Source organism: Nyctibius grandis, chromosome 16 (genome assembly GCF_013368605.1).
Source record: "Nyctibius grandis isolate bNycGra1 chromosome 16, bNycGra1.pri, whole genome shotgun sequence".
Taxonomy (NCBI): Eukaryota; Metazoa; Chordata; class Aves; order Nyctibiiformes; family Nyctibiidae; genus Nyctibius; species Nyctibius grandis.
The window spans coordinates 2,899,272-2,912,363 of record NC_090673.1 but is presented as its reverse complement, the minus strand read 5'-3'; the positions used below and the strand labels follow the sequence as shown (position 1 = coordinate 2,912,363).

The 13,092-nt window shown below is 48.1% G+C and overlaps 2 protein-coding genes across 2 annotated transcripts; both read left to right on the top strand.

Moving 5' to 3' along the window:
- Positions 1–1,159: 1,159 nt before the first annotated feature.
- CARD9 (caspase recruitment domain family member 9) lies at positions 1,160–9,178 on the top strand. Its single transcript, XM_068414105.1, has 12 exons — positions 1,160–1,355; positions 1,731–1,868; positions 2,294–2,619; positions 3,020–3,199; positions 3,385–3,537; positions 3,989–4,114; positions 4,237–4,428; positions 4,992–5,033; positions 5,654–5,699; positions 7,133–7,203; positions 7,971–8,053; positions 9,082–9,178. The coding sequence occupies exons 1-12, from the start codon at positions 1,172–1,174 to the stop codon at positions 9,176–9,178; spliced, it is 1,638 nt and encodes a 545-aa protein (XP_068270206.1). The 5' UTR covers positions 1,160–1,171.
- Positions 9,179–9,567: 389 nt separating this feature from the next.
- DNLZ (DNL-type zinc finger) lies at positions 9,568–11,111 on the top strand. The gene is made up of 3 exons (XM_068413798.1): positions 9,568–9,747; positions 10,034–10,173; positions 10,833–11,111. The coding sequence occupies exons 1-3, from the start codon at positions 9,568–9,570 to the stop codon at positions 11,002–11,004; spliced, it is 492 nt and encodes a 163-aa protein (XP_068269899.1). The 3' UTR covers positions 11,005–11,111.
- Positions 11,112–13,092: the final 1,981 nt, after the last annotated feature.

The window sequence follows — 13,092 nt, the reverse complement described above, 5'->3', positions numbered from 1 at the left end:
GTAATGACTACTTCTGTGTCAGTCCAGCTCATTGAAGTTAACTGACAATATGTAAAGTGTAACAAGTATGTGCTGAAGATGTTTGGAGTCTCTCTGTGCTGGAGCAGAAAAACAATGAAGGTTTGAGATGACCTTGGAGAGAGATGCAGTAACATGCGTGTGAAATCCCAGGCCCTGTGTAGCTGCTGATGGTCAGAGCTCTGTTCCTACCCTCCCTGCCCCCAAATAAGTTGACTAAAAATGTGAATATTAAAGTTTCTGGCAGCCTTCCTGAGCCACTGGAAATGGCAATGGCTACTGCAGTCAACTTATACATGTCATGTAAGCATAGTAATTAATGACTGGGATTTCAGAAGGTACTGACTGTGTGGTCAGACAGAATACACGGATCTCTCGAATGCTGGGAGTTGGAGAAGGAAGAGTATGAACTGTTCATAAAGCAGAAGCAACAACTAATTAGGAGAGCTTTAAAGATGTTTTCACTTCTTCAGAGGATGCTTAGTTTCAGATTGAAAATTTGTGGTTTGCCATCAGCTTATCTGGTGGTGTGTTCCACCCTTTTTGTATTGTTTATGGGGATTAAAGATTTAATTCTAAGCATAGCTGAGCATCTGGAGAACCCATGGTGAAGTCGGTGAGATTTGACAGCACTTTCTTGAGGTACACTCTTGGGACCCTAGAGTTAGTTGGATTTTCCTCTGTTCATGAGGCTCTCGATGGCTTGCCTGTAGCCAGTGGACCTGTGGCTAAATAGTTTCACTTTCCTCTTGCAGTGAGATCTGGGAGATGTTGGTTAGAGGGAGATGAAGCTTTGGTGACTTCTGTTTTCTCAGAATTTCATGCTAGCTCTCCTTCACGTCTGTGTCGGCAGCATTGGCACTAGCCTCGCAGCCGCTGGTACCGCCAGTCTGGTACCACGCTGTTCTTTCGGGTATGTCTGTAGTGTGTCACCGTGCTCTGCAGGTGACTTGCAAGCACTGAGTTAAAGACCACATGGGAGATGTGTTCCTGTATCTAAAAGACACTTTTCTATTCTCAGTCTGTTACCATGCTTGGTTTCACCACCACTCGCCCCACTCCTCTAGGAGGCTTAGAGTCTGCTTGTTTGTTTTCTGGTTTTGTTTTCTCAAGACAGGACAACACTGCCAGCTAATACTTCACACTCACCGCCATGCTGGAAGAAGATAATGATGAGACATGTTGGCATAACCTGGAGGAGTTCCGGGTGAAGCTGATCTCTGTGATAGATCCTTCCCGTATAACACCTTATCTTCGCCAGTGCAAAGTAATCAACCATGATGATGAGGAACAAGTTCTTAATGACCCCAGCCTGGTCATGCGCAAGAGGAAGGCAGGTGGGTGAAGCGCAGCCTTCAGCTCCGTAGGTGCTCCCATGCTCTGTTGGCTCTTGGGAGAAGATTGGAAGATGGTGCTTTGTTTTAAACTTACCTTTTCTGTAACTATCAGCAGGATAACATAAAGTGCTCTTCTGAGATCTGCTTTTTGCCCCCACTGTAGTAGGAGCTAGGTACAAGGCTTAAGTTTTAACTGTTTCTTCACAGTTAAAATGCTTTTGCATTGTTACTGGGCAATTGTTTTAGGATTGGCTGGGGGATTTGACCCCAGGGACTTTAATCTGCATGTGGAGGAAGTGGAGCAATTTTTTGTTATGTCAGAAATAGGTAGAGAGAGAAATAAATGAACAGAAAATCCTGTTGCTATTATTTCAGGTGTTCTTCTGGACATTCTTCAGCGAACGGGACGCAAGGGCTTTGAGGCATTTCTGGAGAGTCTTGAGCTTTATTATCCACAACTGTATAAGAAAATAACCGGCAAGGAGCCCAGCAGGGTTTTCTCTATGATTATAGGTAATGTTTCTGGTCTGAAAAAACAGCTCGTTGTTTGGTGTTGCTGTGCAAATTAAGGTGGGGATTCACCTCCCTAGCTTAGTGAGCAGAGTGAGGAGTGTTCCCTGGCCTGCTCCCTGTGTGCTCGGAAGGGTTCTGGCAAGAATGACGCTACTTCTGGTGTCTGGCGTCACAGGCTGGACCTGGGAGGGTGGAGGAGGAAGCAGAAGGGTCAATTCTTCTTTCTGCCTGTTCTGTCAGTGACACTATGGTGTAGAAAGGCACAGAGCAGGGATAATTTGATGACACGTGTCTTCAGGGTTTCCACGCTTGTGCGTGGCATGTGATGATCTCAAGCTGCAGTGATAAGCGGGTGGGAACCTGTGCTGTATCTGTGTCTGGGGAGCAGACAGGACAGCGGTGGCTGACGCCTGCCCACCAAACAGACACCGCTGGGGAATCCGGCCTGAGCCAGCTCCTGATGAACGAGATCATGAAGCTGCAGAGCACCGTGCAGGAGGAGCGGCGGAAGGCCCAGGAGCTCACCGTGTGGCTGCACACCAAAGAGGACACGATCAGAGAGATGTGGGTGAGGGATAGCCTGCTCCGCAAGCACCAAGAACGGGCACAGAAGATGAAGGAGGAGAGGGACAGCCTGAGCAAGGAGCTGCGGAAGTGCAAGGATGAGAACTACAACCTGGCAATGAGCTACGCCAAACAGAGCGAGGAGAAGAGCGCTGCCCTCATGAAGAACCGGGACCTGATCCTAGAGGTCAGTCACCCTTTTCTCAAGCTTCCCCCTTCTTACCTGATCCCTGGAAGTCTGTGCTGTGCACCAGGGATGGTCTGGACCAGTCCAGCATGAGGTTCTATGCCTCTTCTCTAGCAGGTGGCATGTCTTGGTGGTCACTAGCTCAGCCCATGTATTACAAGTTATGCTGTGAAGAACTAACAGTCTTCCTCTTGTTCAAGACTGGGCCCTCTCATTAGAGCAACATGTTTTATCCATTTAGCACACAGGCAAGACTCTGGTCCCCAGAGCACCAAGCATCCTGAGGAAAGCAAAGCTGGGGGGAAACTTGCCCCACGTTTGTTTGGGGAATGGAGAGAGAACTGCTTTTGCAAGCCAGAGTTTTATTTTTGTTACTGATGAGTTCTGAACCTTCTTGTAGATCGATCACTTGAAGCACAGCCTCATGAAGGCTGAGGATGACTGCAAACTGGAGCGCAAGCACACGATGAAACTGAAGCACGCCATAGAGCAGCGTCCAAGCCATGAGGTGATGTGGGAGATCCAGCAGGAGAAGGAGTTGCTCTTGGCCAAGAATCAGGAGCTGCAGAACACTCTCCAGGTTGGTGGGGGTGGTTGGATATGGACTCCTGAGAAGTGATTATTTGTAGCAGCCAGGGCAGTGATGAGGCTGCACTGAAGATGGTTGGGTCAGCTGTGGCCTTGTTCTCCCAAGTCAAACAGAGCACCAGGGGCTGTGGGGATGGAGTTAGATGGTTGCTGTATCTCACTTTTCTCTTTGTCCAGCAGGTTGCCAGGGAACAGAATTTGGAAAAGAGCCTCTCCAGTGAGACTCAGGAGAATGACTGTAGCCAGATACTAGAAGAACGCCGGGAGCTGATGAACACCATTTACAGCCTTCGCAAGGAGCTGCGGCGAGCCGAGGTCCTCCAAGACAAAGTACGTGATGCAGTGCAAATTCCTGCTGAGGGTCAGTGGGTGAGACAGGCAGATGAAGCACCTGCAATGTCTTGCCTATGGAGCAGAGGAGTAATCCTTGCTGCTCCTCCTCTAGTCTCTGTGTTATAGTTTGTTGAAAAAAAAGGCACGTGAATATTTCTGTGTCTGTGGCATTAACTGTTACCTGTTAATGCCTGTCTTAATTAACAGTCCCTGCCTCGGCCTGGAGGGTAATGGGAGCTTTTAACATGATTGACAGCTTAGATACACATAAATCCATCATGTTAGCAGTCCTCCTAGTCATGGTGACCAACCTTCTGGTTGGCCTTGCTCCAAGGGGACAGTCTGGCTGAACTTTGACATCGCCTGGAGGTCTGGCCATAGCAATCTGGCACAGATCCTAGCTCAGACTCTCCCCACAAGCAGGGTGCTTTTGACCTTGTCTCAACAGTATGCAGAGGAAAAAGAGATGCTCGAACTACAGTGCACGTCTCTGAGGAAGGACTCCCACATGTATAAAAAACGGATTGAAGCTGTCTTGCAGCAGATGGAGGAAGTGGCTTCAGAAAGAGACCAGGTGATAAAACATTCCTCTTGGAGCTGCTGCTAATCCCTGCTTCACTGCTTGAAGTGGGCACGTACTGTAACCCTGAATGTACTGTTGTGTGACATGCCACACCATGCTGTCCCTTATGCCAGGCACTCCTGACCCGAGAACAGTTCTATACGCAGTACTCCAAGAACCTGGTTGAGAGGGACACGTACCGCAAGCAGATTCGGGAGCTGGGGGAGCGATGTGACGAAATGCAACTGCAGCTCTTCCAAAAGGAGAGTCAGTTGCTGGCCACTGAAGCCAAGCTGAAAAGGTTGCAACTGGACCTACCCACACCGGTATGTCTGTGGGGTTGTCATCTGTGTGATGGGTTGGGAAGCTGAGTGCAGGGCCAGGGTGTGGCCGTTGCGAGGCCTTTGCACCTAACCAGTTTGGGTTCAGCAGGCAGTGGCCAGCTGCACAGGTAACTGCTTCCATGCAAATGCTGAGTTTAGAAAAATAAAAGACATGATGGGTCCTATTACCTCATGGTTCCAGACATGGATAAGCTGGACTGATGCAAGCTGAGGCCGTCTGTGTTTGTGTTTGGAGCATGTCCAAAGATGATGAGGGTATCCTCAACCACCAACGAGTGAACTCTATTTAGAGACCGTGTGTGAGCCATTTGGATGAAATGGGAGCGGGGTGTAAGGGTGCTGAAGTTCCTAGAATTAAAATAGATATACAAGGGCTTTTAATTAATGGGACATCTTGTGTACTTTCTCCAAGTGGTCAGACAGGAGTGTAGCAGGGAGGAAGTCCACACTTCTCTGTTTGCTGGAGCTTTCAGTCTCCTGTGTATTCTCTTCTTAACACTTCCTTGCTTATGAGGAATGACTAATTTCTACTGGTTTTATTTCAGACCTCTGACCTGGATGATACCTCCTCCAGAGATTCCCAGGAAGTGAGTAGGGTGCCTTGTTTACCTTTTGAAGCCATCCCAGAAGACAGTAAATTCCGCACTTGTGCCCAGTTCCCTAAGTAACAGCAGTTTTCAGTCCATGGCTTAGGCTAATTTCAGTGATATCAAAAAGTAGAGAGGCAGCAAAATAAACCAGTGACAGAATCTCTCTGTGTCCTGAGATTTTCCTGTAGGACACAGTTATGGCATTAGCCAGCAACATTTGTTGAGTCTAAGCAAATCAGGGGAATTGAATTATTTTGAGTTGCTTCTAATTGTCTCTCCTGTGGGAGAACAGGCAAAAATAAGTCTTACCCTGGGGACATCTGTAGTAAAGAGTTCTCACTTAGTTCATAACTTCAGTGTGGCGGTGATTGTCACATTGTCTGGAGGCTAAAAGTATAAATGAGGCCAAAGGAACTGGATCTGTTCGTGGAGGATAAATCCATGAGGAGATCTGTAACTTCTGGCTCAGTCTTCTGTTTTGCTGACAGCAAGATGCACTGGGTAAAGGCTGGTTCTACGCGTGTCCTGTTTCTTATATTCCTCCATCTGTTCTTAGCTACTGTGTGAGACAGAGTAAGGGGCAGTTCTCATGTTCTTGCTTTGTTTCTGTCCCATAGCTTACTCTTCACGGTCATCTTGATGAAGATACACAGCCGACTAAAAGTAAGGCTTTTCTTGGGAAAACGTAGAGCAGAATTCTTGAGAGGATGGTCCAGTGTTTCAAAGGGACAGGAAAAGACATTCCTGGGTTTTATTTTTAGTGAAGAACAGGTAGTCTGACTGGTGACTCAGTTTGTGAGAGATGCTTCTCAGTGGGGTGTGCTTGGCACTCTGAGTAAGACCTCCTTGAGGTGACTCAGAATAGGTACCCATAAATCAAGGCATTCTGCCATACTACCATCTTTCTTACCTATAAAAAGGAGAACATGTCCCCAGATGCTGGGAACAGTGAATGCTTATAAAGCTTTTTTGAGAGGAAAAAGCTCCTCAGGCTGCCTTTTTACTACATGGTCTCTGAAAGGGTCTTTCATATAGCTGAATGACCTGGGAAAAGTGGTATCATTAGACCATCCTCGGACCTTGAGTCTTTTTTTTGAGGTAATCTCTCTACTGAATTTGTCCAGGAAAAATCACCTGGTACCTGGTGCCTTTGAGAAATAGCTCCTGGGTGCCTTTTTCCCCACCACTCCTCCTGCATTTGTGGCAGAGCTGAGAACAGAACAAACATCCTTCCACTTCAGCTAGACCATGTGGCTTTCTCCAGGGATTTTTCCCTCCCCTCTTCCCGTTTATGTCGCAGGCTATTTTCACAAAAGCAGAACCATGTAGTTAACGCTGTCACTGGTTCTGTTTCTGTGGCATCCCCAGTGGAAATGATTCAGCAGTGTGGAAAGGGATTAACAGGCTCCTATAAGAACTTGAAATTCTCTTTCAAAACATGTTGAGAAAGGAAGGAAACTAGCACAGCAGAAGAAATTTTCTGCTTTGATCTCCTAGAAGATCTAAATGATCTTTTCATTCATTGAGATGGGAAATTTTTCACAAAAGCTAAACAACATTGATCCAAAAAGCCTTTTATTATTCTGCCTCAGTTCAAAAACACGTATCATGATAACTGATCACTACAGAGTTTCAGTAAAATGTGGTCTGATGTGAAATGCCTTGATATGCACAACTTAGTTGTTGGGGAACAGGGACAAATTATGGTTAAAATAATGATGAACATGATTTCTCGTGGTGACCTCTAACATGATTGTTTTTTTTTAATGACGCTAAGCAGAGGTGCTGCTTTGCAAAGGTTCGTTTTGCTCCTGCATAAGCAGAAACTAGAAAGCCGCTGTCTCTTCCTGAGCCTGATGAGGAACTCCATCATCCTAAGCAAGATTCAGGGTTCAAGTAAAATGAGAAGTGACTCGTGCATTGATCACAGGACTGAACCCTGAATGTTTTGAGGCTTGGTTTCAGTTCTGCTGCTGACTCTGTGTAGTGCTGGGCAGCTGTTACATTACAGCTACTGCTGTTTGACGAACTGGTGGAGGGAGAAGTTACTTTGCAATGGCAACTGTGACTAAAGCTGTGATTTTTCCTTCTCTTAGAAGATTGCCCTGAAGGACAAAACCAGCAATTTAGCACTCACGAGAGCAGCCTGCCTCCAAAGTCAACAAGTGTAAGAGAATCTTTGTGGGCTCTTCTTTACTACGACTGGGGTTTGTAGTACAACATCTTTAATGTTCTTATTAATGATGGATTTACCAGGTTTGAGAAGCATGTAAGCAGCTACTGCTTGTCCAAAATCTGAGCACTTTGTGTAAAATTCACCCTCCGGAAAGGGTGAGCTCTGAACAGCAGAACCCTTATGGTGGTTATTTCTCCATCTGTGCCTAGAAACTTCTAATTACTTTCTGGCCTTCATCTCTGGATATGGATGTTTTCCAGCTTAATTGTCTGCAGTATTACTGTTGGTACAAGAAACAGAATCCCAAATTTACAAATGGGAGAGAATAAAGATGGTAAAACTATGTGAAACAGATGTATTACCATCCTGCACACACAGTAGTGGACAGCCCAGAAATGAACACGCTGTACTTCATTCTGCAGGCCCAAGCAGCTGCAGGAAGCTAGCTGTACGCAGCAGACGCTTTCCTGGAGGAGGGTTTTGGTAGTGAACAGCCATTCTTGGTCATCTGAAGGCATAGGTTCCTTTTTTTTTTTTTCTCCTACATTTAAATGTAAGATGATTCATTGCACAAACAAGTCAGAGAGGAGAAATGACCAAGCTTATTTAGGTGGCCTGTGGCCTTTTACCCTGCAGGGGTCCGATGCAGTACATCAGCCTCAAGACCAGCCACCTTTGCAGAGCAGGTTTGCACTACCTGGTGCTAACACTGATCTAATCTTCAGAGGAATCCCATTCATGTTTGGGTTTTTTTCCAGTTCAAGGAGTGTGGCTTAGCCAACGAGGAACTGGCAGAAAAGGAGCGGAGGAGGATGAAGGACTGCTTCGAGCGTTACCGAAGGTCTGGACTTCAGTAAGCAGGACTAATTTAGACGTACCCATGTGACTTAACTGATTAGCTTGTTGTATGCATTTCCTCATTTCTGTCCACCCCCTGTCCCCGGGTTTGATTCATGGAGAGCATAAATTCATTACAGATCTTATTTTCAGAGGCTCATGCTTCTAGCTGAACTGGTTGAGACTCCTGTTTTAGTACCAGAGGTAGCCAAGATAGCAATGATTGCATTTGCTCTGGGCCGTGCAGATGGTTCCACAGCAGGGAGTGGAGGGCGCTCCAAAGAATTGCTGGTTTAATAAATTTGATAGATTTCAACCATACGAGTGAAATCTGTCTGACATTCACTGTCCATCTGACATACCCCTGACATTCAAGACCAAGCTCCAACGACTGAATGGGGGCAGATTTCCACCCTCTGTCCTCTTCAAATGCTCTTGTTTGAAGGCCCGTTCTCCAAATACCTGTGACTTCACTGAGCACTGCCTTTATGGAGCACGAGACTGACGAAAACCTTGTAAAACAGGGACCTTAGGTCTAGCATTAGATAGAAGTGCTCCTTCTGGCACTGTCAGCTACTCTTCTGACTGTTGACAATACTATTTTTATTAATGAAAGGACTTTGGCTAGGATTTCTTGGCTTCTTGAACTGAACACAGAATCACAGAATCAATCAGGTTGGAAGAGCCCTCTGGGATCATCGAGTCCAACCAGTGCCCTGACACCACCCTGTCAACTAGACCATGGCACTAAATGCCATGTCCAGTCTTTTCTTAAACACATCCAGAGATGGTGACTCCATCTCAGCAGTACGCCACACTTGAATAAATAAAAGAATGTCTTCATCAATTTAGACAAATTATCTCTACCCTATGCGTGCTACCAGTCACAGCTTTGTTGGGTGTGTGAGCAAACCGTCGCGTTCAATTAAACACTAAGTGGATTGATACATAATGAACCCCCCAAAAGCATTCAAATGCCACTTATTTGCAGAAAACATCTTCTAAAAATGAAACGTCTAGTCTTGTTTTCAGAAAAAGAGCGATGCGAAGGGTACCGAAGGACCGGCACCACGAGGCCGACTGGGAGAACACCACCGGCAGCGACAACACCGACACCGAAGGCTCCTGAGAGCAGGAGCCGACCGGCGAGGGAAAAATCAACCTGGGCTGGGGACTGCTATCCCCGTACTTAAAGCCGTCTAACCAGACAGTTATGAAGAGTTAATGTTTGTAACGGACGGTATTTTTTAGAGAGGTGGGCGAGGGGCTGTCAGAGCTCTTAGCGAAGCGGTGATGCGAGAGGTGTGCGGTGCACAAATAAAATAAACAGGGGCGGTGCGGGGCGCCCGCTCTGTGCCTGACAACGCCCGCCGTGAGCTGCTCTTTCGTTACAGCGAGGGGGCTGCCGGGCCCACCGGCCGCGGGGACTGCGCGGCGTCAGGACCGGGGCGGGAGTGGCCTGCAGCCGCCCGCCCCGCCATGGCCGCCGCCGCCTCAGCGCCCGCCCCCTCCGTGCGCATGCGCGGCGCCATGCAGCGCGCGGCGCGGGCCTTGGCCGGGTCCCTGCTCCGCGCAGCGCCGCCATGGCGGCCCCGCCGTCCCCCGCTGCTTCGCTGCCCGCTCCGCCGCCCGGCCTGCACCGCCGCCGGCCCGGGGCAACCGCGGACCACGCACTATCGCCTGGTGTACACCTGCAAGGTGGGTGGGGGTGGGCCGGGGCGGCGCCGGGCTGGGGTAAGCGGCTCTTCCCGGAGAAGCGTGCCCTGCCGGGGCGGCGGGCGGGCCTGCGCCGGGATCCGGGCCGTGGGGCGCGTTAGTACCGAGCTCAGCGGCATCGTAACGCGGTCAAGCTGCTTTGCAATAGTTAAGAGATGAGGGAGGGGGAAAGCAAGTTTTTAATCAGGTAAATAAAGTGGGTTTTATCTAAAAAGGCCCAGAAGCTGCAGTTACCGTGGTCATAAAATCCCTTTTGTTTGCTCTCTAGGTCTGCCAGACCCGATCGGCAAAAACCATTTCCAAGGCAGCCTACCATAACGGGGTGGTGATCGTGAAGTGCCCCGGCTGCGGGAACCACCACGTCGTGGCCGATAACCTGGGCTGGTTCTCGGACCTGCAAGGGAAGAGGTGGGTGTGCCAGCAGGGCCCTGGCTTGGCAGGGGCTGCCGAGTCCTAACTGGATCCTCCTGAGCTGATACCTTATTTCTTTGATGCTTTTAAAATGCGGTTCAGAGAAAACCAGAGTTTTTGCTGGGTATAAGTCTGTTTCATTCAGTTTGTTAAAGCACACAAACAGCTTTGTAATCTCCTGTAGTTTGAGCGTCGCTACCTGGGATCCAAACAGATGCTGTAAAGCTGCAGCAGGAGCTGTGTGATACCCAGGTGTCCTTGTTGGTGCCAGCAGGTGAATTACTGCCTGTGGGGTTCTTCTCCCTCGGGCTTTATCAAATCACTCCTAGGTTTCCCTGGCTAAGCATTTCAAACGTGTAGACCTATGTGCTGCTGAATTGTGATGATTTCTAACTCCCTGAGATACCTTTAAAAATTTCTGTTTAGCTGTAATTGCGAAATTATTGATCCTGGTGGATAAAAATAGTCCCAGAAGGTTTGGGTTGGATTTATCTGCTTCCCAAACTCTTCACGGAGAAATACTGTGGTAACGCTCGTGTGTGATTCACTGCGTAGTGTTAATCCTGAGAGCAAAGCGTGGGAGAGCGAGCCTGGGCTTGACTCTTGGGTCTGGCCTTTGCTGTGGTGTCACTGTTGGTTTTCAAATCACTGTTAAGGAATATCGAGGAAATCCTGGCAGCCAAAGGGGAGAAGGTGAGACGTGTGGCTGGGGAGGAAGCCTTGGAACTGCTTCTGGAAAGCTCAGCAGATACCGGGTCTCAAGGTCAACCCGCAGAGGGAGAGAGCGGGGCAGCCCTCCCAGAGACTGGCGGCAAGGGACAGACCTGACGAATGGGATTTGTGTCGTGCTGATGGCAAGAGAGACTCTTAACCTTTATTCTTTGATTTCAATGGGAAATTTCTGTGTTTAAAATAAACTCGGGCATTGGTCTTTCTCTGTTGTGTGTCTTTGTCTCGCGTAGTTTTGCCTTTGATCAAGCTAATGTTTTTAGAGATGGGGTGTGGATGTTTGTCCTGGTACTTGTTTTGCTGACTTTTAGGCAAGTCTCGGTGCTTCAGTCGTGTCAGGAGCCCTGTTTGTCCTCTGCTGAGGAGGGAGCCAGTAGTTCTTTGTGTGCTTTGGCCTAGGGAGGTGCAGCTGCAGCTGGAGGCTTTAACAGTGTCTCCTGACCTGGCCCAAGTGTTGCACAGCAGCAGCTGATTGCAGAGCTGGGGGAGGCGCATCCCAGGGCAGAGCAGCTGAGCAGAAGAGGCAGTTGATGCCACCTGAGGAGATATACCTTGACCCTGTGTGAGTTTGCAAAGCCAAAATGACCCCACAGGAGGGTCAGATCACCAGCTCTTACTGCAGTCACGTGCTGCTTGCTTTTTCCCTTGCCATCTTCCAGAGTTTTGCTTCTGTGCCCCTCGCATCAGGGCTGAAAGTCTGCTGGGTTTGTGGGTTACAGCGTGAGCACTCGGGAATCCCACTTGGGGCGGTGAGTCGGCAAGCGGCTCCCCAGCGTTGGGGTTATGCAACTTCTGTGTTGGTGAGAGGGAGGATGGGCGTGGAGGCAAAATTAGTATTTGTGAAGCATGCTGGAGATAAGTAGAGCACCTAGAAAGTTGTCTTAGAGTTATTTGGCAGATATTGAGGTCCTTATTAATGCTACTGCTGCATGTTAAGATCAGTTAGAAGAAAAAATAATAATTAATAAATGAAAAATGTAGGTGTTTACCAGCGTGTTACACTCAGGCAGTGAGGTGATCGTACTGCACTTTGTTAGGGCTCACTTCCTCTGCCTGGATGAAAGTTTAACTTCTCTCGAGGTCCATTAGCCTGAAGTGCAGTGAAGTATCTGCTTTCTTATGGTTTTAAACTTGCAATCTAAGAGTAACTCAGGTTGGAAGAGACCTCTGGACTTTCTAGTCCGACCCCCTTGTTCTGAGGATGCTGCTCAGGGTCTTGTGTTTAATATCTCTGAGGATGGGGATCCCACCACCACTTTGGACTCCTGTTCTGGTATTTGACTGATCCCATAGTGAAAAACACCCGACACCTAACTGAAATTTCCTGTGTTTCAGCTTGCACCCATTACCTTCTTTCCAAACACTGTGCACTTCTGAGGAGAGCCTGTCTCTCCATTTTCTACACCCTCTCCTTAGCGAGCTATAGAAAGCTCTGAAATCCCTCTTGGCCTTTGTGTCTCCAGGCTGAGCAAACCCAGGTCTTTCAGCCAAGCATGTCCAGGTGCTCGTGGTCCTTACTCAGCCAAGTATTCAGTGAGGGCATTGCATGTATTAATGAGTTTACTTCATTCATCTGAATTGTTCATAGTAATTTTATATGTGTTGCATTATAAGCATGGATCAGGGCGACAGGAAAGGAGTCATGGTTTCCTCTTAGTACAGAAGTTCAGAGTGATGAAACAGCATTGAGGGGCAGGAACTTCATCCATCAGCCGGCTTGTGCGTGGTCAGATCCTAGTGAAATAGAGCTCTCTCCGAAACAACTAGATGCCAGAGTGACCCATGTATTAATTAGCAGGAGTCTTGCGTGTTGGAACATTGCTGTGTGCTCGCCCTGTTGTGAGCTGCTGGCCTGTATTAGCACTCTGCAGGGTGAGTGGTTATTTTATTACCCTTTACCTGAAAAATCAGCATTTGGCTTCTGTTGTGCTGACGCCTGTCATGGGGTGGAACAGAGCAGCTGTTGCAGGATCCGTGTTGCCTTGGAAACAGTTCATTTACAACCTGATTTTTTTACACTGTTTTCCTTACCTGTTACCATGCCCCAGCTACAGAAGGGTGGTGCTCGCTTTTGCTGTGTTACAGTAAAAAACCACAGCAAAGCCTGTCCATGCTGGCTGTTAGTAGATTTTAGTGTTTTCTGAGTCCAGAAGTCCTGTGTGGAGGCAGGACAGAGCACTGGTCCCT

Excerpts from the sequence above, each read along its gene's own strand:
- CARD9 (XM_068414105.1), top strand. The coding sequence starts at position 1,172 with ATGCTGGAAGAAGATAATGATGAGACATGTTGGCATAACCTGGAGGAG. Across the intron at positions 1,356-1,730 it reads CATGCGCAAGAGGAAGGCAG|GTGTTCTTCTGGACATTCTT; the intron begins GTGGGTGAAGCG and ends CTATTATTTCAG. Across the intron at positions 5,034-5,653 it reads CCTCCAGAGATTCCCAGGAA|CTTACTCTTCACGGTCATCT; the intron begins GTGAGTAGGGTG and ends TCTGTCCCATAG.
- DNLZ (XM_068413798.1), top strand. The coding sequence starts at position 9,568 with ATGCGCGGCGCCATGCAGCGCGCGGCGCGGGCCTTGGCCGGGTCCCTG. Across the intron at positions 9,748-10,033 it reads GCCTGGTGTACACCTGCAAG|GTCTGCCAGACCCGATCGGC; the intron begins GTGGGTGGGGGT and ends TTTGCTCTCTAG. Across the intron at positions 10,174-10,832 it reads TCGGACCTGCAAGGGAAGAG|GAATATCGAGGAAATCCTGG; the intron begins GTGGGTGTGCCA and ends ATCACTGTTAAG.